Source organism: Drosophila yakuba, chromosome 2L (assembly GCF_016746365.2).
Source record: "Drosophila yakuba strain Tai18E2 chromosome 2L, Prin_Dyak_Tai18E2_2.1, whole genome shotgun sequence".
Classification (NCBI taxonomy): Eukaryota; Metazoa; Arthropoda; class Insecta; order Diptera; family Drosophilidae; genus Drosophila; species Drosophila yakuba.
The window spans coordinates 8,999,621-9,025,895 of NC_052527.2; the positions used below are offsets into that span (position 1 = coordinate 8,999,621).

The following is a 26,275-nucleotide window of genomic DNA, read 5'->3' on the forward strand; positions in this document are numbered from 1 at the left end:
CCAAGCGCGGAAAGAAGCAGAAAGTTGCCTGCCTGGAAGTTTTCTCGGGCTTAACAACTTAAATCCGTCGTGGGTGTCAATATCCTGTGAATAAAAATATCCCTAGGGTAGCTGTGCACTTGGCACACGACTGCATATCGAATTAACCCAATTTAAAGCTCCGGATCAGCTGCTAACATGTCGGAAAGATCGAAAGGTGACGTGTCCGCTCGCGTAAACAACAACGCAAACCAGACGCGTGTCGTTAAAAATCCGCTTCTGAGCGCCTCCGTGACCGGCCTGAGTTTCGACGACTTCCCCAACAAGCCGCAGCTCCTGCCCGCCGCCCCGCCCGTGGTCCATGCCGCGCCCCCAGCGGCACCCGTCCTCATCGCTGGCATCTTGAACCGCGGTAAGTGGGTCACCGCACGTTCGGGAATCTAACGCGGAGTGGGGGTCACCTGTTGCTCGTTGCTGCTATAACGATAAGCTGATAAGCCAAGCACTTGACCTTCTAGCCCTCTTCTCAAACTGTGATTTACATTTGCACAGATCAAGATACTCTAAACTACTTTCAGTGTACGAAGAAATGGGTCAATTCAACACATGTTAAGGCTTAAATAAATATATGTACATATGTCCATATACCCAAATGAATGTCCACTAGTTGCATATGAGAACATTATTAGGTACACCATTATTGGTACACCAAAATATAAGTCATAGGTGAAGTGAAATCTAAATGTGATGTTCTTTGATAATGTTTTTCCTGATAAGCTGTAGATTAGAAACATTTTTGGCAAGTTTGGTCAGCCACTTAATCATTGCCATTACCGACACTACTACTACTTTAATTTGGAGAATTTAGTTATAAATCCAACGGTTGCAATTCTTTTCAGTTCTCTATGAGGTGACAAAAACTTAATTATGTCCGTAAATATAGTAATACGGTGTTTCTTTTATATCTGGTACATCCATGGCATTTTTATTAGACTCCTCCTAGTCCCCATCGGTTCTAACTTGGCACAATAACATATAACAACAATCTACTCCATGCTCCTAGTGGAGTGGGATCTATATGTGGGCAGCTCGAGCGTCGTCTTCCGCCGCCTGCAACACCACACAATGCTCCATATGAGGGCTGCGATAAGCAGGAGCAGCAGAATGACTCCTAGACAAATCGCTGCAATGGCGGCCTCGTTCAAATAGACATCTCTGACATCGATGGTAAGGCTCCTCTGATTCCCGGCCGCATCAAAAGCGACGAATGATACCTTTGGTTCACAGCAAGAGGCCATGTAGGTTGCCTTCAGGGGCTCTGTGCTACCAGCAGTATAGTAGTTCCTGTAGAATAGACCCTCTGGCGGCGTGGCCTGCAAACGCATCATGCCCGACTGCCAGTCCTGAGCGGTTACATCCACAGTCCAAAAACGCTCGCCACAGTTCAGGGATTCGGGCGTCAGGTAATCACAGCGGCTGCCAAACTCCCAAGATAGTGTAGGTCCAGTTGAGTCCTGGAAATAACATTTGAAAATTTCCATTATGCTTGCATTATCAGCTTATCTGCAGTTTATATACCTGAGCATCTATGCTGGTAACCACTTTGAGATTTACCGCCAGAGTAGATGTTTCGCGACCATAATTGGTGAAGGTAATCCGGTCTGTGGTGCCCTGGGCAGTGCCAGTTGGCACCAGAACAGTCAGACGTACTGTGGCCGTCTCCAGGGCGCGCAGGCTTAATCTACAAAGGCAAGTACGTAATATATATAATGTGTATTGCAATGACTTCGCTTTTAAGCGCTCTTACCTGGTAGGATTCAGTTGAACCAGGAAGCGCCGCTCGTCGGTGACCTGAATGGTGGAGTAAACCGTTTCCGTTTTCATGTTAGTGACCTCAAAGAGCAGCGTAGCTGTCTGACCAGCCATCACCAGCAGCTTCGATTCTGTGCCCAACTCAATTTTTGTGCCACATCGCTGGAGGAGCATGGCATTTAAGGTGCTCCTCGGCTGCCCTGTGCTGGAAGCCAATAGCGTTTGGTTCAGGTTCGGAGATCTCTGGATTTCCTTCTCCGAAAAGGTTTCGATTTCGTTCTTCGGTGAGTCCACATCTTCCTCTAGCTTCTCGGTGTCCTTTTCCTTGTCGGGAAACTGGATTTTGGCGGACTTGGCCTTTGTTTGCCCGGTTTTGTAGTAGCTGTCGATGCGTTTGATGATGTCGCCTGTGGGGAAAATATAAAGCCATTACAAAATCAGCTCCGCACACGTGTATTTTTTGCTACATGTAAATGGAATGATGATGGCGTCAACGCTGACGATTCCATCGAAGGTTGAAGCGCGGTTATCAGTCGAGATTCGTATTCATTGGGGCAAACAAAACAGATCTCGGGCCCTTATCAGTCGAAACCCAGTCTCAGAGCATTTAATTAGCTAACGGGGGCTCAGTTCTGTGTGGCAATCATTACCGCCAGGTTGTTTGTTATTTTGTCACTATAACTCACCCAGAAACACATCCGCTTTTCTTTCGGCGCGCACAAACACATTGTACTTCTCGTGCAGCTCGGGCTGTAACTTCAGTTTGAAAATCGACGCGCGTCGCAGCTTGTTTAGCGGTACGTAGGCGTCAAGTTCTTGGGTATTTAACGTTTCGGTGACATTAGGACCACCGAATTTTACCAGTTTCTTCAAGTTTATCTCTAAAAAGTAGAAAAACACAAAAATAAACAAAAGTCCAACAGCTGTTTGCCATTCACAACGGAACGCGGACAGCTGTTACAGGTGTTTACGCGGCGTTGCCAGACCATTGCATTGCGTACCACTTTTAATTAAATCATCTGAATTGTGCAATAAACATTCAATCTGTAAGCCATCAAACGTGTTTTTTATAGCCACAATAATTATAATTAATGGACAAACATTAAATAAACACATTTGCCGTAATCTGTAGCCAACTGCGAGACCTTGGCAACCCTGGCCTGGCAGCTGCGCCGTAGTTGTTGTGAAAGAAAAACACGTCTACAAAAATCCGCGACAAAAACAATTGGTTTTCTTCGTAAAATTAGCAAATATCGTACGATTTTAGGCCGCTAAAGTGTTGACAAAGAGGCACATTAATTGCCAGTCTAGATCAGTGCCGACGTCATAGCCAGCTAGTGTAATAAATCACCGAAAACTGGTCGGTTTCTTAATTTGCCCTTGACAGTGATGTGATTTGCCTAATTTTGTTTTAAAAAAAACGTATGTATGTTTGTTATTTTAAGAAACAATCGCCTTCACAACAAAAGTAAAAGATATCTAACCAAAAAGCCGCCTCAAATGTTTAAAATATTGAAATTTATGCGCATATACCTCAGAGTATGTTAATTTTTATATATTTATGGTTAAATACTACGCCAAAAGGAAATTTTTGTTCGAGTTTTAAAACATTTTTTGGAAAAGGTCGCAATTCGTTGGGAGTTGAGGCAGGCAGTGAACAAAAACCTCCCCAAAAAATTGATTTTTTTCAGGCTGTACATGTGCAGGGTGCGTGTGTGTTGGTAACTTCCGGGAGATAACTTTGTTTATAATCGGCAGTTCCATAAGTTATAAAAAGATTGCAATACTTTCACTGGTTATTTTCAGTTTTGTGCGATAAGTCGCTGTTTTGACTACAAATGTTGTGTTCCGTAATTTTTGAGTCATAATTATTTTCTGTCTGACCCCGTGCTATCTTCATTTTATTAGCTATACAATACAAAATCGGACTTTGTCCACTCGTTCGACGTGGCGTATGATTAATCTGGGGGAACGCTCGTTATATTTGATCCATTCTTCCAGCCATTCTACGTTTTAAGTTAGTTAACAATAACATTTTGTGCCTGACAGTTGCAAGTGCTCGATGCTTAAGTTGGATTATAAATATATTAAACATACTCACCTCACAGGACGAAACACAGAAGGGACTAAAACACAAAGTGCTGATATAAAGTTAAGGTGAAGTTCGATAAAATATAATTTAGCTGCACACGAAAAATATTCGATTTTAAATGGATAGAAAGCTTGGGTAATTAGCTAATGACCATTAACAGTCACCATTTAAAATCGTTATCATTTGTGCGGTTTAGTGTTAAATCGGTTTGATTTTCATCGTTTTCGTTTTATTTGTGGACCCTTAAAAAGCTAAAACATTTATTACTTTATAACTGTAAAACAGTAAACATATATATTGAAATTTCCTTTGTACTACAGTTTAGTGTCAAGTGTGGTTTTGTTGAGCATTATTATTATACTAGCGTTTTGGTTAAGGAAAGCGTTGGGACATCGGCTATATACATACAAGGATCAGCATAGCTGACCTGGGATTAGAGAGCAGCGATTGGTCTGTTGGTTAGTCAATGATCTTACGAGCTAAGGACATAAATTACACAGTAGTACAGTTGTCAATACATCTGGGAAGTTATTGGAAGCTTGTGCCATTATCAAGAGGATTAGACTTAGGATCTACGTAGGTTTGGCACACAGACTCCTACACATTTAAGTCGCTAAACACTAAAATACAACCCTGCGTTAGTAAGTGCGATAGAGCAAACGGAGTCGGTGCTTGGTAACTCGCATTTCGAGGATCACTAACCACCATTCGGCGTCTCCATCGTGGCCCGCCTCATATTCGCATCGATTCGCACATGGAGACTGGACAGCGTCGTATCAACCGGCAGATCCAGCTCTTGACTGCCCTGATACGCGTCCGCTACTAGGGTGAGCTGAAAAACAAAAACAACAAATGACAACTGTGTTAACTAAATTAATCCAACTTGAAGAAACACAATGTAAGTTGGAATAAATATCAGGACTGAAACTTATTGTAAAACAGTTTAGTTAATAAACATTAAAACCCTCTGCAAGATTACCCTTGCTTCTGGGTTTCCCAAAATCTTAAGCACAGGAAGTTGAAATTATGCAAATGATTTATTCCGTATTCCGCATTCCGCAGAATTTGAGTACAAAATACTCAATTCGCCATTTTCGCTGTGTGGGTTAATTTCGGCAGTTTTGTCTAGGCTTCCTTTCTACCAACAGATTTGCCCTTCACTTTTCTTTCCATAACCTAGTTTTGCAGTGGCCGCACAGCCACAAAAGATGCACCATCATCGACAACAAGTCGCGGGGTCTTGAGCACCACCTGTCGGTGCTGGCGGTGGTGCTGGTGCTGTCGCAGCCGCCTGGCCACTGGAGAGGTAATCCAAGTGGCTCCGTCTCAGTTGGCTGCTTGGGCAACAGTCGGCTGGATCTGGTTGCCACTTTCAGTTTCTCAACACTTAGGCCTTACCCGCCGAATGTGGCTCTGTGGCCCGCACACTTTAATTACCCCAATTGCGGGTCGGGTTTGCTCGTTGCTATCATCGCGTTCATATCTCACCGTATTGCCAGCTATATGCTGTCCGTGCTCGGTGCTCACAATGTGGATGATCTCGCCACCAGATCGGATGGCCACCTCACCCAGAATGCCGCCCACTGCGTCCTCCGTTTCGTTTTCGCTGCCCGATCGCTCTCCGTACCACAAAAGGAATAACTACAAAAATATCCGGCAGATTACATAGAGTATTTGCGATCGTTCAACGTGTGAACTTTGATGCTCTCAACACTGTTGATCAACTCACCCTGATCCTCTTCTTCAGCAGAGTGATGGCCGCATCTTGGACCAGTTCCGTGTGCGGTGGGATGACTGCGGTCGATATGAAAACAGCACTGTCGTAGGGAACCAGCTCGGCGGCATGCAAAACGCCCACAAACGAGTTGCCGCCCTCGTGCTCCTTGGTGCTATTCAGGCCAGCGATGAACTCCCGGGTGTTGTTGAAGCTGAAGGCAGAGGGCGCACCTAAACAGAAGGGAAATGTTTTCAAGAATGTTGAAGATTGATTCCAAAAGAGTGACAACTCAAAGTACTGTAAACTCGTATGCTTTTTAACCTACCGGCTGCATTAAGTGTTACCAAAACGATCTTGATGTCGATGTTCTTGTCCTGCAAAGCATCGATATAGAGACGCTTGGCCTGCTCCAAGGATGCGGACGAAGGATCCACAATAACAGCCAAGGGCATGCGAATGTACACATCCTTGATGTAGTTGCGCAACTGATCAGCGGGCAGCAATTCCGGCTTTAGGCCACCGGTCACTTGGATGTGCTTGGGCTGTTTTCTGGGACTGGGCGTTGTTGTGGTTGATGTGGTGGTCGTTGTTGTGGTCGACGTAGTTGTCGTTGAGGTTGTTGAACTGGTAGCAGGAGGACTGGGTGCCTGGGTGGTGGCCCAAGGAAAGCCACCGAAACGAGCCCTCAGTATGGGCAAAGGTGCCTGCGTGGTAGTGGTTGTTGTGGTCGTCTTAACTTCAGCATGCTCGTCGTAGTAATCATCCTCGGAGGAGTACTCAAACGGCTTGGGTTTGTCCCGACTGGGCAGCTGCTGGACTTGAGCTTGGGGTATGGGTTCGTGTTGCTCAACTCGATAGAACTGATCAGCTGGTGGCTGCTCATCCGTCGACTTGGTGGCCTCCTCGTCGATGTAGTCGGATGCAGTGTGCTCCTGATCGCGCTGCGGGAATCTCTCTGCCTTGGCCTGACGCACATATTCCGGAATCATGGTGGTGGCCACTTTGGCTGTGGTGCTGGCCACCAACTCATCCTCCGGCGCATCTTCGTAATAATAATCCCGTGCGGGTTTGTCCACCTTTGACACACGTTTCTGGGTTGAAGCATCGTCCACCATTTCGACAGATGAGTTTTCCCCGGAATACGGAGCCATGGTGTTCATCTTGCTTTCCATGGGCCTCATCGTGCTCATTTCCATCTCCATGACTTGGGAACTTTCCGTTTGGTCCTCCTCCAAGCTATTGCGATGCTGCTCCATCTCTTTTTCCACCTCGGCCTCCAGTTGAGCAGGGTCGTAGATCTCATCGTTGCCTCCCAGGCTAGAGCCAATCATTTCGCCGCCATAGTCCTCATCCTCTCCAGAAACTATGGGGCTAAGAAGCAACGCCGCCAGGAGCACTCCCAGCCAGAGTTGCGTTCTCAAAATCATTTCGATTGATATATGATCTTAGCTATCCTCAGTTGTCAGCATAAAAGTCTGCAATAAATGATGGATTACAGAAATATGTCAAAATACGATTTTGGAAAGCTTTTAATGATTGGAGTTCAATGATTGATTGATTAATTGACTGACTTCTTTCGCTTACTTAATTGACGCAATTATTCATTATTATTTCGAGTTTACTTTTGTTGAGCCGTTATTTTTAGTTTTTCTATAGATTTTGTTGGGTTTTTTTTTTATTGTTGGTCTTTTTTTCAACACTTTCGCAATGTGAAAAAGTGAAATGTTATGACTGCTCATTGTGATAATCATCTGGTTTGCTATTAAAATCATTTTAAATAATTATTGCTGACAAATCGAACATTTATAGCAAATTGGCGTTCCAGAGTTTCGAGAAAATTTCCATTTAACTACGAAATTCTGGGGAATTTTTTGTTTAAAATATGTTTTTATAATTTGAAAGTGTTTGAATGTGGATTGAAATGGCAAATGGAAATAATAGACAAAGGGGTGTTGTATTAATTTAAATGCTGCGATCTTTAGAGATAGAACTATCAGGAAGTTCATTCAAATAAAAATTCTATAATTATACTAAATCGGATTTAAATTTAATCAGCTGCCAACCTTGTTAAAACATGATTTTAGACTAGTTGGCATGATTGTAATAGGTAGCTTAGCTTTGATACTTTTGATCCTATACAAATTAAATTGTATAAAAGAACATTGGACTATTAAATAGACTAGTCATAAAAGCAAAAAAAGGGTCCAATGTAACTTGGCTTAAATAAGCATCATTAAGTTTTGGTGTAGCCAAAAATACTTTGCCAAAGTCATGTTCAAGAGCATGCAATAGTGTAAAACTAAGCCTTGATGCACGAACCCATCCAAACCACTTAAGGACTGGTAAAACAGTAGTGTGTGATGAAAAGTTTGCCCAAAACTCAACTAAAAGCCCAAGCAGCTCGTCAGAAAGAGCCGGGTAGAGTATTAAAAGCATATATACAAAGATATGGTCAAGGTTTTCGTTAAACCTGCTGCAGGTGAGGAAAATAGAAACACAGAAAGCGAAGACGACGTTGACAATAAAACAAATTTGCCATAAAAAAAAAAAAACAAACGACTTCTCGTGGTTGTGTAAACTCACACATGTGAATCCATTTGTGAATAACGAAAAAATAAATGTTTAAACTTGATTAAAGCCGGAGGAACACGCTAACTCTGTGGCTTCAATTTGATCAATTTATAATATTTAATTAAGCAAATGCAATTAACACATTGGTTAAGGCAACATGCAAAACGCTTTTATGATATGCCATTTTCCTTTGCACTCGCCGTTTGTGTGTTTGTGTGTTTTTGTACTTTTTGTTGCAATTTTGCAGTCGTTTCTTCTGCGACTTGTTTGAATAACAAATTACCCCACGAATCATTTTGAGTGATTGATTTCTTGGCTCTCGCCCCGTGATTTGCAGTGTAAAAACTCAGAAACGAGCCAGTTGCCATTAATTAACAATATGCAAAGCCGCAAAAAAAAAGATTAAAACAAAAATACATATAAATAAAACAAAATGAAATGATATATACACGTTCAAGTTGAAAACCAAAAGTATCGCATTGATGCGTAAAATGGAAATAAATTAAGTTAAAATATTCTGCGTTCGTTTTTCTTGTTTGGCAGGCTGCCTGAATCAACTCCAAATCGATTTGTACATTTTCGTGCGTTGCAAGGTCACCAAATTGGGGGTCAGCGGGGGATCATGGATCATGCAATTTAATAGCCAGAGCTTAGACCTCTCTTGGGGTCTCCCCGAGCGCGTTTTCTCTTTTTTTTTTTTTTGAAAACTTTGTCATGATAAATTCGTGAAAGACACGTTCGTCTGTCGTCTCCATGCTTGGTCTTTATCGTTTTAAAATGTTAAATATCCATTGCACAATCCCCATTCATAAGACATCTTTGGGCGAATGCTGGGTGGCTTTTATTCATTTTTAGATTCTCAGCCTCAGCAGGTCACGTAATTCTTTGATAGATTGCCCTTAGGTTCAGGGGAACTCCTCGGTTCCAAGAAGATGAACGTTTTTGAGGAAAGAAAGTTGTGTTTCGGGAAAAAAAAGTTCTACAAAGAACAACATTGTGCTTCTTTAGGTAATCCATTTTTTCAATTTACATATTGAGAAATAATTCTTAGCTTATAAAAAAATATTATTTCGGGTTGATAAGATAAAGGGCTGGAAGTTCGATATAGAACCTCACTAGGAAGCACTTATCTTATTATTACATAATTTTAAAGTTGGCAGAGATTATAAGTCTGAAAATTGCACAGTTTCCAATGTTTTACATTATTAAAACCCAGAAGTAATTAAAGTGGCCAAACCAACATTTCAATGGGATTCTTCGTGATCTATAGGCACTCTGTTTTGTGATCAGGGAAAAGTGCTTAGATAAAGACCGAAAAACCGAAACCCGCTGAGGCAGTTCATCAATCAGGCACAACAGGCGTCAGCAGCTGATTTGTAGCGGCTCATAAAAAAGCAACAACGCGCAGCGCCAACAAAACAACAAAATGGTTCTATAAACAAATTAGAGAGGCGAGCACGTTATCGGTTTTTATTTATTTACATATTTCTTTTCGTTGTTGTATTTTTGCTGTTGCTTTTGCAATTACGGGGAGTCAGTCGCCGCGATGTGATTAACAGACGCGTAAGCATTTATTTTCGCCATGATTTTTATATCACTCGGACGTTATTCTGCCGTTTTTATGGCTGCAACAAATTAATGAAAAATAATTGCGAAAATTATAAATTCAAATTGCGTTCCTATTTCCCCCCTCCCTTTCGCTCTGAGCAGCCCCTTCGTGTCAGCTGCTGAATCGACTTGAAATGCACTCTAATTGTGGCAGCTTTACTCGCCGATCATCAGTGCTGAATACTTGTGTTGCTGGATCGGGGCAACGAGGGGGGATCAAACCCTTCAGCGAGCCCACGCGCCTTTATTGTTTATTTCCCTGACATTGAAAAGCCAATTGATTTGTTGATTTTTAGTGCTTTGAAGGGTTCTGTTGGGCCTAGGAATAACAAAACTAATGGCATTTTGTTTGTAGAACTAAACGGCGGCGTAGGCGCAGTGTAAACTATGATTCGAAAATATTTCTTTAAATTCTTTTTCATTTTTTTTTCCTGAACTGACGTTCAGTTTTTGTTGCTTTTTATTATTTATTTATTTATTTATTTCTCTACTTTGCATTTCGCTATTTTCTATGTATTTCGATATGCTTAAAATGTTTTAATTAAACCTGCTTTTCATTCACTTGCCTTTTGTGAAACTTCTTGTCGACGTGGTCTGGACTCAATTAAGCTTTCTAGCTTGATTTTTTTTTAATATTTATTATTAAATGTTTTTGCGAATTTTTGAAATTCAAAACAAATAACTTAGGCAACAAACTTGTTTTCTCCTTGCTGTGCGCACGAAAAAATCTCAATGAATTTTAATTACACCTTAAGCGGTACACTTTATTTATGAGTTTTGCCCACTTCTTTGCATTGTTTATTAACTTGCAGATTATGCAAATCACGACAACAACAAAACTCCACCACACAGATATTCCGAAATTCAGAAATTCACTTGCTGCAGTATTTTACGCTTAGCAAATTGCAAGTGACCGAAACAAAAAAAATGTACAAAATTAAGAGCGTTCGATTTGCGACCGTGTATTGGATTAACCCGTTTAAATATATTTCTCATGCGCGACTTGTACTTCGCTGACTGCGATTTTGGCAGCTGACTTTATTTTTTGCTGGCGTTCGCGTCAACGTCTCAAATGAAACTGAAAGCAGAAACACAAGCTGCGACCAGCGGAGCAGTTCGTTGCTCAAATTCACTCCACACCACACCACTCCACTCCATTCCAAACCGATCCCAACCGATCCGATCAGATCAGCTCCGCGCTCGGCTCGGCTCAACTTGGCTGGCTTGGTTGGCTGGCTTGACTTCGCTTGGCTCTCTTTACTCGGGCAACGCAGCAGGTATGTAGATAGAGGTATGGGTATGGGTATACCCGCTGCTATAGCTGCTATTGCTATATGGCCAGCCAGCGGTTGGAATCTAGAAGAGCGTGCCACTGATAAACCGAGGCAACGTGCTGGAGCAGCTGAGCTGCTGAGCTGATGCCACAATTGGATGTGTTCATGACACGAATGTTTGGTGGCAGCGCCATGGAAATATCTTCGGTCGGATGGCAATTCTGTTCCCATGGTATCATCAACCTGTTATGCAATCCCTGCTATATCATTCTCAACACTCAACATGCTGATACCGCAGCTGAAATGTCTGGATCTTGTCACTGGCAGTGTGCTGAATATGAATATGTTTCAATCGAATATTGAGAATACGAAAGTAATTAGTGTTTGGATAATTAATCAGTAAGCTACAGTCATTGTATATAGAAATTGAACATATATTACAAGCATATTTAATTTATTAAACTGAAGTTATTACGTGTCAAGGATATTGTCTTGATTTCTTGGCTAAGCACATTGGTATTTATCCTTCAAAGCCAGAATGCGAGAAGCTATTTCCTCAGTGAGACTTCCAATGCCACTAGTTCGATATTGCTGGAGAAGTCTAAAAAGTTCACCCTTGGAAGAGCTATCCGGGAATCGCACAACTCGCTCCAAGTCGTCTGCAGCTTTGAGCAGCTTGTTATGGAATTCTGTGAGCACTTTGAAAATCATGTTCGATCTGAAATGGTCTATAGGTCTGGTGAGCGCCTGCTTCTTAGCAGGAGATCCGGTTAGAACTGGCTGGTCACCGCGTTCATTGAATCCTTTAACAAATGCGACTTTATCTTCCAACCTGCTTGACTTAACTATAGTCTTTCCCTGCTCAACATAGTCCTGCATAGTTTTCCTGTATTCTTCATATTCGGGATAGGGTTCTAAGGCAGTGATCATTTCCTGCAACATTGCCTTGGATTGTAACGAGGATTAAATTATGAAAGTGGGTTTGCTTTTGGTATAACTGACCAGAAACGGCAGGAAAAAAATTATACGGGGAAATAGCATTTCGCAAATCTTTAAATGTGACTGCCTTTCTTTCAATGCACTCTCCGGGTTTTATAGGAGTTTTCTTATCAGCTTTCTTAATTATATTTATACTCATTATCTGAATACTATTGAATACTATGCACCAGTTTATTTATTGCCTTCTATGTTTTAAAGATAAGTACTTGTAATGTTTGTGATTGAAAGAACCATTTGCTTAGGATGTTTTGCATGCAGTCGTTTAAAGTTTTATGATATACACATAACTTATATGCCATATTTGTTCAAAGTTAAAAGGCTGCGATCTATATTAATTATCTTTAGGTTTTACATTGAAAGTTGTTATTCATACCAATAAAAGTATAATGAGAAGAAAGTTATTACAACTGTATAGGAGTGCTTGTCTCTTTGTTCATTTAAGATTAATATTATCACTTTAAGACTATCTATATGCAATGCGTTGCTGAAACGATTTTAAATCTTTCTCTAGAAATAAGATAAGGAATTACAGTGACCTCAAACTAATCAAACGAGAAACGAAACGAATACAACTTTTTCAAGTTCAGAGTTATAAAATTTTGCAACTTTCTGGCAGAGTTCTTTGCATGTTGACCTTTTTTTTGGGGAATCATTATGGCAAATAATAACCGCATTGGTGGCATGCAATGTGAATATGAAATCGGCTTGGTGGTCGTCAAAACTTTATCCAAAACAGACCGACGTTGAACTTGTGTGGAAGTTCGACTACCCGACTGGCCGGCGCATTAAAATGGAGCGTGAAATGAATTTAATATGACAACTGTGACTGCCAGTCGCTGATGGCAGCAATAAAATCATAATAAATACAAGAGCGTACGTATATAGTAGGCCAGTGAATACGTATGTTTGTTCATTTAAATATTGAATGCGGAAACGTTGAGACTTCCTCTATTTTTATTCGCAGGGTATTAACAAAGGGTTTAGCCTGCTTTCTTTACCTGAGCCTTAGAAATTCCAAAGAAATTAGTTTACTGTGGCTTCGTCACTTAGCCAGTACCTGTAAGACCCGGGAATGTTTAAAAAAAACTATTATATTCTTTTGGCTATGAATAATGTGTGCGACACAAACAACAATGTCTCTGTTGTAAAAACACATTATATTGTTATTCCACCAGAACCTTAGATTGTTCAACAAAAAATATGTAAACACAACCACGACGTTTAAGCACAATGATTCTGCTGCTTTTTAGCTTGTATGACAAATTGTTGAGCATCTTGAGCTTGACATGACTTATTTTCCATGCGAAATCGTGCCCATCTTGACCTACGTGCCTATCTCGAAAACCTCCCAATACTAAGGTCTTTGGCAGAAACCATTGAGCCACTCTGTATTGCGGTTTGAATAGCAACACATTGTTGAACTATTAAGTACTAATTGTGTGGTTCCAGCGAGGAGACATGGGCATGTGGTCAAAGCTCTCATTAGGTAAGAGTTTGAGTTAACTTTATAAATATAATATACCATAGAGTATATAACAACAACAGTTGAAATATTTATGAGCTTACTACATTTTCATTTGCTAAAGATCTGAATTAACGTAGCAAGAGCATCGAAGAGTCGATGGCCAGGAAATATCTCCGCACGTTTTGTAAACAAATTTATTGCATCCAGAATTTATGCAGCTCACGCAATTTTCACTTTGCGAATATAACGCTGTTGTCGTGCATTCGTTAATAATTATGCAATCAATTTTTGTTGCTCGCCTTCTTCTGCAGTTGCTCCTGCTTTTTCGGGCACTGCTTCAATTAACAACTTTCCGGCAACGAACGCAAATGAAAAACCCTTTCAATAAAACAAATTAAATATTTGGCAATCGGCTTGTGTCGATTTTTTTGATTATCGTTCCATTTGCCGCTTGCTCGGCCTGTGATTTGGTTTGTGCTGTTGTTGTTGGTACGGCTCACATATGGAAGCTGAGGCTGGTTTAATTTTATGATGAATATATAAACACGTACGCATGTCCCAAGAGTGTTAATCAAAAATTACCAACTTGTTTTCGCGGTGGCAGCCAAACGAGCCCCTCGAAGAACGAACTGGTGCAAGGCGGTGTCAGCTTTTCGTTAATAATTAACTAACACTAATATCCTTTATCCTTTCGTTGGGTGTTATGTCACTTTCACAGTGTTCACTCGATTCACAGAACCCACTTGCGGAGCACTGCACGACTGTCGATCAACTAAAACAAACTCCACTAATTACTGACCTTTTTGTACTTGTCGCACTCGTATATTTTGTATACTTTTGTGGCTCATAAATTGTTTAAATATTGAACAATTGCTTGAAAATGGATGTATGTAGCTAAACGTTGAAAAGGAATGGCACACCCCAGGGCGCCCCATCGATAAGATATAGAGTCATAGGAAATCCGCAATCGGAATTACCCGGAGGAAGCGAGATTGTGGCAGATGCGTCACGGGTCAGTGGGTGTGGCAATGGGTGGCTGGCACAATTAGCATACCCCTACTACGAAGGGTTTACTCATGTGCTCGGGGAAAAAACCCCGAAAAATACCTTCGAAAATATGCGTACCTTTTTCACCTGAACTTCTGGCTACCTGAGTTCGTTGCCTAAGTCTTTTGTTAGTTCGTCCTGAAATGATGCGCTCTTCGTGAAAGAGTATCGCGATTGTAGTGAACTTACCCTTTGATGACAGATCAATGGCCGAACAATATATAAACGGTTCTTTGTCTGCTAGACGTTCAGATTATCGCGGCGTACTTATAGAAGTTGGCGATACTGCAATAATCGCAATGGAAATCTATAAAGCCGCGTGTATGCGTAGAAAAATTGCAGTTTTATAAAATGAATAAGGCAATGTACTTCCATCTGCTCACTGTTTTGCTGGCTGTACTGGTACGATGTTCAGGAACCAATTCTAATATAAATACAGTACAATTAATCTAATATTGATCTGTTGACCACAGTTATCAGCGAATAGTACTCCACTGGAGCCAAATGCGGAAAATGCATGCGAATTTATCAGAAATGTGGCCAAATTTCCAGACGATGAGAATGACTGGTGGGAAAGGAGTAAAAGTTTAGCCAATTCTATTTTGGATACTAAAATCAGATATACCGAATCATATCGTTCCTGTAAGGAAAAAGTTGCTTCCCTGCAAAACCTTAAAAATCGTGGAAATGACTTAAGTGCATCCAGTCCTTGGGCACAAAGAATTGAATATCTCAACGCATCCTCGCAGGAATATCAAGGTGGTCCTTGTTCTGATGGGGAACCGTACATTTTTACATATTCAACAGACATCAAAAACATGAAAAACGATATACGTGAATTAAGTCAAAGTGTGAAAGATCAAAACGAATATCATAATTTCGTGGCACAAATTGATACAAATGTGGATACGATAAGAAATGCTCTAGCTAATTTCTCTATTCCCACGCTGACGTATTTAACACGGTTTCCTTTAAAAAAGTGTACTCTCCCCAATTAATGAAACCACATTTATAAAAGCTTTGTAAAAGAATATCGAGAGAATAAATAGACATATACTATTTATTACAACTGCTACATTGCATAATTTAACGTTAAGAAGTATATAATACTATTATACTGTAATGCACAATATAGCAAGACATCCATGGTCGAAAGTAGTCTAGTGATTGGTGTGCAATGGGTGACTGACACCAATAGCGTAACCATAAAATCCAAGTGCCTTATCAAATTCCTTCGAAAATATGGGAGTCCCTGCATCTCAGTTGTGGCTACCTGAGTTTGTATTTTCTTTGAACCTCCTGCCATAACACACTTCCACTAAAAGGGTAACGTACTTTTGTCGAGAGATGAGCCTATTATTGCTCAGAATAATATGCAGGTAGTTGCTGGGAGTTTTCAAAGAATAAATTCCTTCAGAGTCCTATAAAATGGGCACGGTTATTTCCTGGGCAATCAGTGTTTTTAAAGCCACCGTAATATGCGTTTCGCTGAAATACTTATATCACTCAATTTATTGGTAAGAATTTTGCAGTAGAAGTTACCATCAGGCTAATTCCATGTGCCATCCTAGAGTCTCTCCAGTGGATTTCCCATGGAGCAGGAAAATGATTGCGAACTTTTGGAGCATGTTGATACCGACGATTCGTGGTCAAATATATTTCATAATGTCAGGAGATCTCTGGAAGACGCCATCAAACGGGCATCAAATATGGAAAAGTGCACCTCCCAAGTTGAATTTCTTCAGAGCTGCCTGGATCGCGCCAACAATCTTAGTTCCCAAAAAGAACAAATGCAGTACGTTAGTGAATTCATGGACTACGAAGGAATGCATTCAAAAAATGAACCGATACGCACAAATACTTATTTTGGAAAAAGTATGATACATTTATTCAGAAAAACTGTGGATAAACTTACACAGCTGAGCAGAAAACTTATTAAAGTGTCTGAAAAAATTGATGAGCGACTGGGCAAAACAATTGACAAAAGCAAGAAATTACTTTTTGGGCAAGAAACATGAAACATTTTGTAAATCAGAGTTTTGCTTTTCTACAGTATATGTAATAACAATTAATAAATGAGCTAATACTCATAGTGTTCGCACCATATACAAAACAATATGTATTTTCTTTGTTTACTAGAAATTCCGTTTTTTTTGAGTATTTATAAATTCTGTGATAACTATAACTTCTTTGACAGCAGAATTTTGTGATAGTTATTTAAGCAATATTGCTATTTAGAGTAATCAGATTTGGAAGGTGAGGTCGATTATCTAATGTTCTATGTGTCTTACTTCCTCGAGTATCCGTAACGGCTTTTAAATAAACTAGATCGCAAAAAAATCGCTCAAATCGAGGTAGAAAACCTCTGGGATAGAGTATTGGAAGTCGTGCCCGCTTTATTTATACCATTTAGCCGCTGGCAGACGCAGACTGGCCGACGTCTCGAGGAGCTTCTTCAGCATCATTTCCAAAGAGCACGCATTTTATTGAGATTTATTTTGATTTCATTTCGGTCGCCTTTTTTTTCCTGTTTTATTTTTTGGCCCGGGGGTTCAATGCCAAACATCTTGGCCGTCCTTTGTTTTTCGTTTTTTAGTCGTTTTTCGGATCGCGTTTTTGGCATGCGACCTGCACGAGCCTTTGGCCAGCGTTTAAATTCCCAAATTGATGGCAATCTTTTTTGGGGCAGCTTTTTCTTAGTGCCATTGTTGTGGCTCGCATACATATTATGCTCGGGTCGGGTATCCTGCAAATGATTTCATCGTGCTCTTGACGTGCTCATGTGGGCCTTAATTGTTTTATTTGAGTGCCATTATGTGCAGGCACTTGGGACAGCAAGACGGAGCTGAAGATCTTTCAGATGCTGCTTCTTTTGAGTGCTCGAAAGTGACCGAAATCTGGTTATGATGTCATGCTCATAAGTAAGGTATAAAAAATTCTTCCACATTTTTATGTGTGCGTGTGTGTTGTGTTTTTTTTATATTTTGTGTAGGGTCGCAATTTGAATGAATTATGCTGTTCTACTTTTTTCCACCTTTGCGGTTAGACGAGCGACCGTCTTTATTTATTTTAACACATTTGTCGTAATGCGTCATTGTCATTGCGAGCATTTGTAAATATTAAAACAAAAACCACCTCAGGCTCGAAACTGAAAACTGGAAATTTTTCGTTGTTATTTAATATTTTCCGAGCCCCACCTCGGCCAGTTGCTATAGCTAATCTTTGCCTAGCCGTTGCAAATGACGACCCTTAAAGTGACAACACAAAGTCGACAATGTCAAGTGCTTTAAAGTGGCGAAAATATACGGCAAAAAATGGTTTTGCGCGTGATTTAAGCCTTTTTACTTGACATTCATTGGAAAAATGGCAAAATAAATCATATTATTCCAACCAGTAATTAAAGCCACAAATATACATACGTTAATTAATTGATATGTTAAATAGTTTAATTAAATCCACAAATAATTGACATGCTAAAAAATTAAATAATCAGCTAGTTATCAAACAAATTACTTTGCTCTTGCAATGACTTTATATTTCCACTATCCAAACTAACAAGGTTCGTTAATTAATGTAACATTTCAGGTCAAACTACAATTATTTATAAAAAATGTTAGCATTAAACCCTTACCATATTTCCATCGAAACTATAGGATCTCTTATCATAACTCGATTTCTTCCATTCTAACATTACAATATTAGCATATTTATGGGCAGCAATTTACTGCCTTAATAACTAATCCATGAAAGTAATTAATAGACTGGATTGCACACTACTTTACAAAAAGTTCTCTGTGGCAACTAACACTGATATGCATAGGAAACCTGAACATTACGGACGCATCAGTATCTGGACTTCAGACCAGGTAGACTAGCTTAGAAAAGATCGCATTTAGAATCCCATAATTTGCGATATTCATAATTCTAAACCATTGGCCGGCTTTGGAATCTGGTTATGCAGCTGCGACAAGAATTCCAAACTCGCTTTTAAGCATGTGAACAATGCAGTTTCTTAAAATAGTCTCGAGACGAGGTGTGAAAACCTTTTGGCCGGCAAATACGCCTCGGATCCAATCACGTTTCAAGATCGAGGTGAATTCTTTGACGTATTCGCTGGCCAAATGACACGTTTGCCATGTTTTGCGGCCATGTGCTTTCATTTCACATTTCGCATTTCACATTCACATTCATTGGGAACTTCATCGCTTCAGCGCTTCTTCTACAAATGCCATGGCATTTATACTGCGGCTAATGTCAAGATTTGGCTTTTTATGACACCCCCAATGCAGCAGAGAAACCCGATTCCGAATTAGAGTGTGGATTAAGCCAGCTAAAAAACGTTAACTGACCTGTTTGTTTGCCAGTTCCCCCATGACTGTTGCTGTTTATTATGGGTTAATCAAGCTGTTGAACCATTAAAAATATATCTAGTCAAATTGATGGCGGAAACCATTTGAGAGCAATCAGTCGGTGCAATTACACATTATAAACCATGGCTAACCATCTCCAGTAGTTTCTTAAATAGTACTGGTTTTTTTTACCTAATAGTGATTTAATGAAAGGACATTTGCGGTAAATCACTTTTCAGCATCTTTTTTATCATCCCCACAAAATTTATAAATAACTTTGTTGGTAATTGCGACTATTTAACCACTTAACTTATATCTTCTAGTCCAGTGCCAACTTCGATTCCAAGTGCGAATCCGTAAACTCGTTTATGACGGTTCCGTTTTGAATTGTGCCGATATAAATTAGCATTCATTACATTTTTGTGTGCAGAACGAGAGGGAGTGTGGGAAATTGGCCACTTCCAAATAATATCTTCCTGGTTACTGTCCATTGATCATTAAAATGTATACAAATATAAACAATTAGGTATCATTCTGACCAATGGGTTTTTTGTTTTTATTTCAGAACCGAAAACTTTGGTTACCGTTGGTCAGCCATCAAGCATTGACGACAGTGAAGCCCTCGACGAGATTAACTTGAACACCAGCAGCGAGGATTCCGTTGGCGCAGGTGGATCGAGTCCATATCAAGGCGCAGGCGATCGAAACGCCAATCCACTGTTGGAACCACCACCGGAAGCCGGAAGCGATTCGTTGCTGAGCCAGGCGGCCTCCTCCTTTACTGCCCTGCCTGCGGTGGCCTCCAATGTGTTTTCCACCTTCTCGAAGCGGATCTACGCCGGCAGCAGGGAGACCTCGGAGGAGCCCAAACTAGACATACAGCCCTCGTACATTCAGCAGGCCAGCTACGTTCAGCCAGCAGGTCCAGTGCCCGCTCCCTTTTATGCAGCTCCGCCAGCGGCCGCAAATGAAGTGGTCGCCCCCGAACCACCCAAGTTCTATGCACCTACTGAGGTGCCGCCAACGAACGTAGGAGTTACTGCACCACCGCCTGCATCGGGAAATCCCAATACTTACCGATTTACAGCCAGGAAGAAGCTATACGCTCCCATTCCCGGATTCTCAGAGCAGTCCGGACAGCCTGCACAGGTTCCACAGATTCCACAAGCTCCCCAAGTGGCTCCATCATTCCAGACGCCACCATATCCACCACAGCCAACATACGCAGCAAATCCTGCTCCCTTTGACATATCAGCTCAGACAGCTCCGATTCCCGCAGAGGAACGCAAATCCGGTGGAGGACTCTTCTCATTGACCAGTCTCGTGCCCACAGGAGTCCTTCAAAATATCACAGGACTTGTTCAATCAGCCACTGGGCGAAACAGTGAACCAGGACACACCAATATCCAGCAAGCAGGAGGTTACTTAGACATTACTACAGCATCAGCACCAGCTCCACCCACGAACATATTTGGTGGTCAACAACCAACCCTTCCGCCAGGAGGTAATTATTTCGTACCTGGAGCACCTACATCCTTACCCTCAGCAGAGGTAGTAGTTCCTCCTTCTGTCGGAAGCTTCTTCACACCGCCGGCTCCATTACCTGGAGCACAAGCAGCTGCTCCCCCAGCTGTAGGAGCCTTCTTCACATCTACTGCCCCAGGCGTTCCGCCTTCAGTTTTTGCTCCAGGACCAGTTCCACCTGTTGCTCCGCAGACGGTTCAGTCAACAACTGTAAACCAATCTGCATTGCCACCGAACCATCCTCCGGTCGCATCTGCAGTAGGAGAATCATCTTTTGCTGCAACAACGACAATCGCCCAAGGAATTCCAGCCGCAGTTCCATTTGTTGACACACAAGCTGTTCCAACAATACCTTTAACAGTTCCACCAGGCAATCCTCCCCCCACATCGACACTAGGAGGATTCTTTACCACAGGTGAAGTTGCACCTGTTGTTGGACAAGCGACTCCAGCAACACAACCTGTAGGATTCTTAAATCCAGCAGAAGCAGTACCAACCATACCGATTACATCATCTGGTGGTCCACCTTCAGGGCTATTTCCACCAGCAGCCGCTCAGCCCGGTGTCCCAACAGTTTCTAATCCGAATCCCTTGCCTATAACAGCTGCACCACCGCCAGCCGCTGGACAAGCTTCATATCGCCTTCAGAAGGGCACTCGTCTCTACAAGAGTCCATTGACGCCTCAGGAAACCGCCACATCTTCGGGATTCGCCGCTCCTCTGCCTCCCATAACTGGAACTCCAGCAATTTTTAATCCATTTGGAGCACCTGCAGCGGAATCTTTCAATTCAGTAGGCCATCTAGATGTTCTAACTAGCCAAGGAGTACCACTCTTTGCGCCGCCAGTGTATAATCCACCAGGCCAAGTGACAGCTCCCAGTGCAACTGTTGCAGTTCCACAAGCAGCACCTCTTGAACCTCCACCAGCGACAGCAAGTGCAAGTGTCGCTCCTCCACTATCAGCATCTATAGTCAATCCTCCTCCGACATCTGGCTTTGCAAGTGTGCCACTGTTCGCTGCACCAACAATATCCTCCACGGCTATTCCATTCTTTAATCCTCAACAAACAGTTGCGGAAGTAACAACAGGTTTGACCGAACAGAAAACCGCAGCTGCACCATCGACAACTTTGGAAGCTCTGGTGCAAGGACCTGCATTAAATCAAGATAATTCCTTGTTTGCTCCAACACCCTCTGCAAGTCAATTCTTTGATGCCCCATCGCCGATAGAAACCCAACCGGAGAACCAAGTAGCAAGTGTTTCCTCAGGAAGGGAAAATCTTATCCAGGAACCAGAATCGAACCAAGGAATTCCATTCTTTGCGCCACCGCCTCCAGTGACAACGGGAACAAATATTTTTACACCACAGCTTCAGCAGGAGTTGATAACACCAATAGTGGATTCCAAGCAATCTGAGATTCAGGAAGAACTTTTATCTGCACCAACACAAGAATCTACTCAAAGCGCCAACTTGTCAACAAATCTCGGAGAAGATACATACACTGGTCCTCCTGTAATCGAACCCGTTTTGGAGGACACCCCAGCAGCTAGCTCGGAATCGAGTGCTCCACTATTTCCGCCCGCAAGTAAGGTAGATCAAGCTGATATAGTCTGCCCAGAACCATCTGCGCCGGTGGAGCAAGAGATTCCATTATTCGTGCCAGTACCAGCTTTGTCGGGACAAAGTCAGGGCGTACCCCTATATCCACCACCACCAACTGATTCCACCAGTGCCAGCGCGATTTTTGCTGCGCCACCAGTGGCTTCAAGTGCTCCACTCTTTGTTCCTGTTCCTGCTTCCGCGTCTGTTTCATCCTTCTTTTCCCCCCCTCAAGCGGATTCTACTTCTTCGTTATTTGCTCCGCCAACGACTTCATCGTTATTTGCACCGCCAACGACTTCTACGTTGTTTGCTTCCATACCAACAACCACACCAACCACACCAGATCTGATTCCGGCTACATCGGCTGAACTGGTTGATGCACCTCCTGGTTTTCAGGGATCACCAGAGGTCACCGCAACTAATCTGTTCCAGGGCAACTCCGAGACCCAAACGGTTTTTAGTCCATTTGCACAAACTAAAGCTACACCTTTGGTTCAGGAAACGAAAGCAGAGTTGGTTCCACCTCCGATTGGATTCTTTGCGCCGAAAAACGAAACAGAAGTTCTAAGCCAGCCGCCACTTGCTCCCTCGCCCCTGCAGAGCTTCTTCAGCACAGCTCCATCCGCCGATTTCAACTTCTTTGGAAGTCCAGCACCTGGCAGCGTGTTTCCCGATTTGCCAGTGCAGCAGGGAATTGCACCACCACCATTGACACAAGAGCCACCTGCGGATGTTAGTGTTTCCAGTACAGCCACAGCTGCTCTAGGATTCGATTTGTTAAGCCAAACCCAGCAAGCACCAAGTTTCGTCGAAAATTCAAATCAAAATTCAAGTGTCAACTCTTTCGGCGGCTATTTCGGTGGCCCTAGTGCCATTGCGCCATCCACAGTCGCACCTGAGGCTGCTGCAGCACCTGTTGCTCCAGTTATACACTGCGATCCCGTCAATTTCTTCGATCAGGTTCCTGAGAGCCAGTCGCAAATCCAGCAAGCTAACGAGGATCAGCGCATCCAGAACTTCTTCAACAATCCACCGTTGCAGGATCAACCCGCTGCACCAGGTGAACTCAAGTACGACATCGTTCACAGCGGCGTGGCTGTAAAGCAGCTGCAAGCGCGCTCACAGACGCCCGTTTCAAATCTTGTCGAGCCGCCTTCTTCAGCCTGTTCAGAGTTCTCTACCCTTGCTCCAGCACCAACACAAACCGATCGCCAATCGGGCGACGATCTAGTCCAGCAGCATCTGGGCGAGCTGCCCGAGGAGATCCTCAGAGAGCTCAGGATGGCAAGTGCCAGCAGCGATAAGGGTCAGGTGGCGACGCCTCCCGTGGCTATAGTAAGTTAAAGAAATACCTGGAAATTATTTATACTAATTAACGATTTCTCGGTTAGCCTTACTCACCAGTGGTGGTTCATTGGTTCTACAAGCGCAGCGTGGACACAAAGTTCATTTGGACACCATTCAGCCACTATGATTCGGCCCTATTGGAAACGAGCCTAAACCTTGGTAAGCACATTGTCTAAGAGAGCTGAGCAAACTTTTTAAGTAAAATTATCTTTCCAGACGATTCCACATTGATTATTCCCGTTGAGGGTGGCCGCTATGATGTAAACATCAAGGAACGCACCAAGACTCCCGTATACTGGGAGGGAAAGGCCATCGAAGTGCGACGCTGCTCCTGGTTCTACAAGGGAGTGGACTCCAAGTATGTTCCCTACACCGAGGATACGGCGGCACTACTTGAAGCGGAATACAAGCGATCTGCTGAGACTGGCGAATGGCATCAGAAGATCATGCTGGCCAATGGCGAACAGGTGGTCTTTCACGGACCAACAGTCATCGTTCACTTCCTGCCGCAACAGAATGCAGACACTTGGGGCGCCAGTACACAGGGCTCCATGCGCCCGAGAGTTGTCAAGAGGGACCTGGATGATTTTACCATCGAACAAGGCGAATCGCAAAGAGTCGATCACCTGCTTTTCATGGTCCACGGCATTGGTTCAGCCTGCGATTTAAAAATGCGTTCCGTGGAGGAAGTGGGTGAGTTATTCACTTCAGTCTATATGTTTTCTGACTAATAACCATTTTGAATTCACTCATAGTGGATGACTTCCGTGTTATTGCCCAGCAACTAGTTCAGTCGCACTACAAAAACTCAACAGATATGGGCCTGGTGGGTCGCGTTGAAGTGTTGCCCATCTCGTGGCACGGTCATTTGCACTCCGAAGAGTTGGGCATCGACGAAAAGCTGAAGTCCATCACTTTGGAGTCTATTCCTCGCCTGCGAAACTTCACCAATGACACGCTGCTCGACGTGCTGTTCTACACCAGTCCGAAATACTGTCAAAAGATCATGAACACGGTCGCAGATGCGCTTAACGATGTCTACCTAAAGTACCGAATGCGACACCCTGAATTTAATGGAGGAGTTTCGTTGGCAGGACACAGTCTCGGCTCGCTAATCCTATTCGATTTGCTGTGCCATCAGGAACCGCTTAAGGAAAGCGAGGAAGAGAATAAAGTGAGTAAAATATTGGCCATCAATAAAACAATTTTTAAAGCATTGCATCTATTAAGGAGAATCCCGACCAACTTCCCCAAAAGCAACCGAGTCAAAAGGTTCAGCTTCCAACCAGCGATCTTTTGCCGAAACAAGTCAGCTATGCGATGGGTCCGGAGGGAACAGGACAGCCTGTGATTACATACACACAGCTCATATTCCACCCCAAGAAATTCTTTGCTTTGGGCTCGCCCATCGGAATGTTTGTAACCATCAGGGGGATCGATAAGCTTGGCCTCGACTTCCACCTGCCCACGTGTCCGGGTTTCTACAACATATTCCATCCCTTCGATCCGGTAGCCTATCGGATCGAGGCGCTTGTTAATCCAGACATGAACGGCATTCGACCGGTGTTGATACCCCACCACAAGGGACGAAAACGCATGCACCTGGAGCTGAAGGAGACGATGTCACGTGTGGGTGCGGACATCAAGCAGCGATTTATGGACACCTTCAAGACCACGCTGGACAGCGTCAATTTTTTGACCACGGTGACGAAGGTTAAAAAGGAAGCCGAGGAGTCGCTGGAGAAAGAGACAAGCCACACTTCATCGCAGACTCAATCGCAAAAGCAAAACGAAGATCATGATGAGAGTTCTGTTGCTAGCTCGTCTTGCAAACTACGAAATCGCACCGATTCTAATTCGACGACGGCTTCTGACCCTGAGTTTATAGAACTTGATTTCCCACTGGGTAAGCTGAACGACTCAAAGCGTGTGGACTATGTGCTTCAGGAAGCGCCCCTAGAATTCATCAACGAATATATTTTCGCCTTGAGCAGCCATGTGTGCTACTGGTAAGTTATCATTTTAATTTAGTCAGTAAATAAAGATTTATTAACCATTTACGGATTCTCTAACGCAGGGGCTCCGAAGATACAATTCTTTTCGTGATGAAGGAGATTTACGCCAGCCTGGGAATCAGCACAGACAGCCAGGTGCCGCAGTCCTCAATGACCATCGAGCGACCCGTCTCGCATGAGAGCAGTGTAAGCCATTCGCTGTTGCCGATGTGAGTCCACAAATAACACGAGAGCTCTGTTGGATCCAACCTATCCAACGTACCGTACACACCATAACTATATATAAATTTAGTACCAATTTATTTAGATATGTTATTTGTTAGCCAAATCATACAAAGAATTTTCCATATGTGCAACTCTAACATGGTTAAAGGTATTATCAAAATAAGAAGTCTTTATCGTTATGAGTGACTAATCCGTAGCAAGTTCTCGAGCTTTACAAAATTACATATGTATTCATCGGATTGGCACCGAAGAGACCTATTTGTTATTTTTGTAATATCGCCTGTGTAATTGACTTTGTAACATTTATGTTAAACAAAGTGTATGTCTAACAAATTTTAAAATAAATAACTACCATTGTTTTCAAGTTTGGCGGGTTTTCATTTATCGAATTACTGTTTCAGCCTATCGAATAGTCGATAGCTGCTCTCTTGCGGTATTTTTCGTTGCGAAAAGAAATACCTAGAAATACCGACATTCAAAAATTAATATTTTTGAATATTACCGCGATTGCTTTCTATCTTGAGAAAGTGTCCAGATGTTTGTTAACAATTTCGAACTAGGTATTGGTAATAGCATTATTTCTTGCTATAATTTAATTTTGCTATTTAATTGATAAATATAAAAAGCTCCAATCCCCCCACCATAA

General features: G+C 42.4%; 5 protein-coding genes across 7 annotated transcripts; 3 read left to right on the forward strand and 2 right to left on the reverse strand.

Moving 5' to 3' along the window:
• On the forward strand, positions 1-25,993 carry LOC6527658 (nascent polypeptide-associated complex subunit alpha, muscle-specific form). 3 transcript variants are annotated; one of them, XM_039370709.2, is made up of 8 exons: positions 2,049-2,197; positions 2,477-2,588; positions 19,479-23,377; positions 23,434-23,548; positions 23,606-24,082; positions 24,145-24,563; positions 24,620-25,398; positions 25,467-25,993. In XM_039370709.2, the coding sequence occupies exons 1-8, from the start codon at positions 2,180-2,182 to the stop codon at positions 25,615-25,617; spliced, it is 5,970 nt and encodes a 1,989-aa protein (XP_039226643.1). In that variant the 5' UTR covers positions 2,049-2,179; the 3' UTR covers positions 25,618-25,993. The 3 variants fall into 3 exon arrangements, with proteins under 3 accessions (XP_039226642.1, XP_002088744.1, XP_039226643.1); XM_039370708.1 differs by lacking the exons at positions 2,049-2,197; positions 2,477-2,588 and adding an exon at positions 1-391 and having other exon boundaries at positions 24,623-25,398; XM_002088708.3 differs by lacking the exons at positions 2,049-2,197; positions 2,477-2,588 and adding an exon at positions 2-391.
• Positions 4,066-10,835, reverse strand: LOC6527660. The gene is made up of 5 exons (XM_015198274.3): positions 10,346-10,835; positions 5,926-7,075; positions 5,613-5,830; positions 5,372-5,524; positions 4,066-4,715 (listed from the first exon to the last, which is right to left on the reverse strand). The coding sequence occupies exons 2-5, from the start codon at positions 7,025-7,027 to the stop codon at positions 4,581-4,583; spliced, it is 1,608 nt and encodes a 535-aa protein (XP_015053760.2). The 5' UTR covers positions 7,028-7,075; positions 10,346-10,835; the 3' UTR covers positions 4,066-4,580.
• LOC6527659 lies at positions 11,013-14,085 on the reverse strand. The gene is given in 1 exon segment (XM_039370713.2): positions 11,013-14,085. A coding segment is annotated over 1 exon segment (537 nt). The 5' UTR covers positions 12,095-14,085; the 3' UTR covers positions 11,013-11,557.
• On the forward strand, positions 14,105-15,717 carry LOC26534808. Its single transcript, XM_015199066.2, has 2 exons — positions 14,105-14,966; positions 15,038-15,717. Exons 1-2 carry the CDS (start codon positions 14,916-14,918, stop codon positions 15,560-15,562), a joined length of 576 nt encoding a protein of 191 aa, XP_015054552.1. The 5' UTR covers positions 14,105-14,915; the 3' UTR covers positions 15,563-15,717.
• On the forward strand, positions 15,978-16,677 carry LOC26534980. Its single transcript, XM_015199083.2, has 2 exons — positions 15,978-16,081; positions 16,136-16,677. The coding sequence occupies exons 1-2, from the start codon at positions 16,043-16,045 to the stop codon at positions 16,580-16,582; spliced, it is 486 nt and encodes a 161-aa protein (XP_015054569.1). The 5' UTR covers positions 15,978-16,042; the 3' UTR covers positions 16,583-16,677.
• Positions 25,994-26,275: the final 282 nt, after the last annotated feature.

Bases quoted from the DNA above. Each gene is read 5' to 3' on its own strand.
- LOC26534980 (XM_015199083.2), top strand. From the start codon at position 16,043: ATGCGTTTCGCTGAAATACTTATATCACTCAATTTATTG. The intron at 16,082-16,135 runs GTAAGAATTTTG...GTGCCATCCTAG, and splicing joins TTATATCACTCAATTTATTG to AGTCTCTCCAGTGGATTTCC.
- LOC6527660 (XM_015198274.3), bottom strand. From the start codon at position 7,027: ATGATTTTGAGAACGCAACTCTGGCTGGGAGTGCTCCTGGCGGCGTTG. The intron at 5,525-5,612 runs GTGAGTTGATCA...ATATTTTTGTAG, and splicing joins TGCTGAAGAAGAGGATCAGG to TTATTCCTTTTGTGGTACGG. The intron at 4,716-5,371 runs GTGAGATATGAA...TTTGTTTTTCAG, and splicing joins AGCATATAGCTGGCAATACG to CTCACCCTAGTAGCGGACGC.
- LOC26534808 (XM_015199066.2), top strand. From the start codon at position 14,916: ATGAATAAGGCAATGTACTTCCATCTGCTCACTGTTTTGCTGGCTGTA. The intron at 14,967-15,037 runs GTACGATGTTCA...TGTTGACCACAG, and splicing joins CTGTTTTGCTGGCTGTACTG to TTATCAGCGAATAGTACTCC.
- LOC6527658 (XM_002088708.3), top strand. From the start codon at position 178: ATGTCGGAAAGATCGAAAGGTGACGTGTCCGCTCGCGTAAACAACAAC. The intron at 24,083-24,144 runs GTGAGTTATTCA...ATTCACTCATAG, and splicing joins GCGTTCCGTGGAGGAAGTGG to TGGATGACTTCCGTGTTATT. The intron at 25,399-25,466 runs GTAAGTTATCAT...TCTCTAACGCAG, and splicing joins AGCAGCCATGTGTGCTACTG to GGGCTCCGAAGATACAATTC.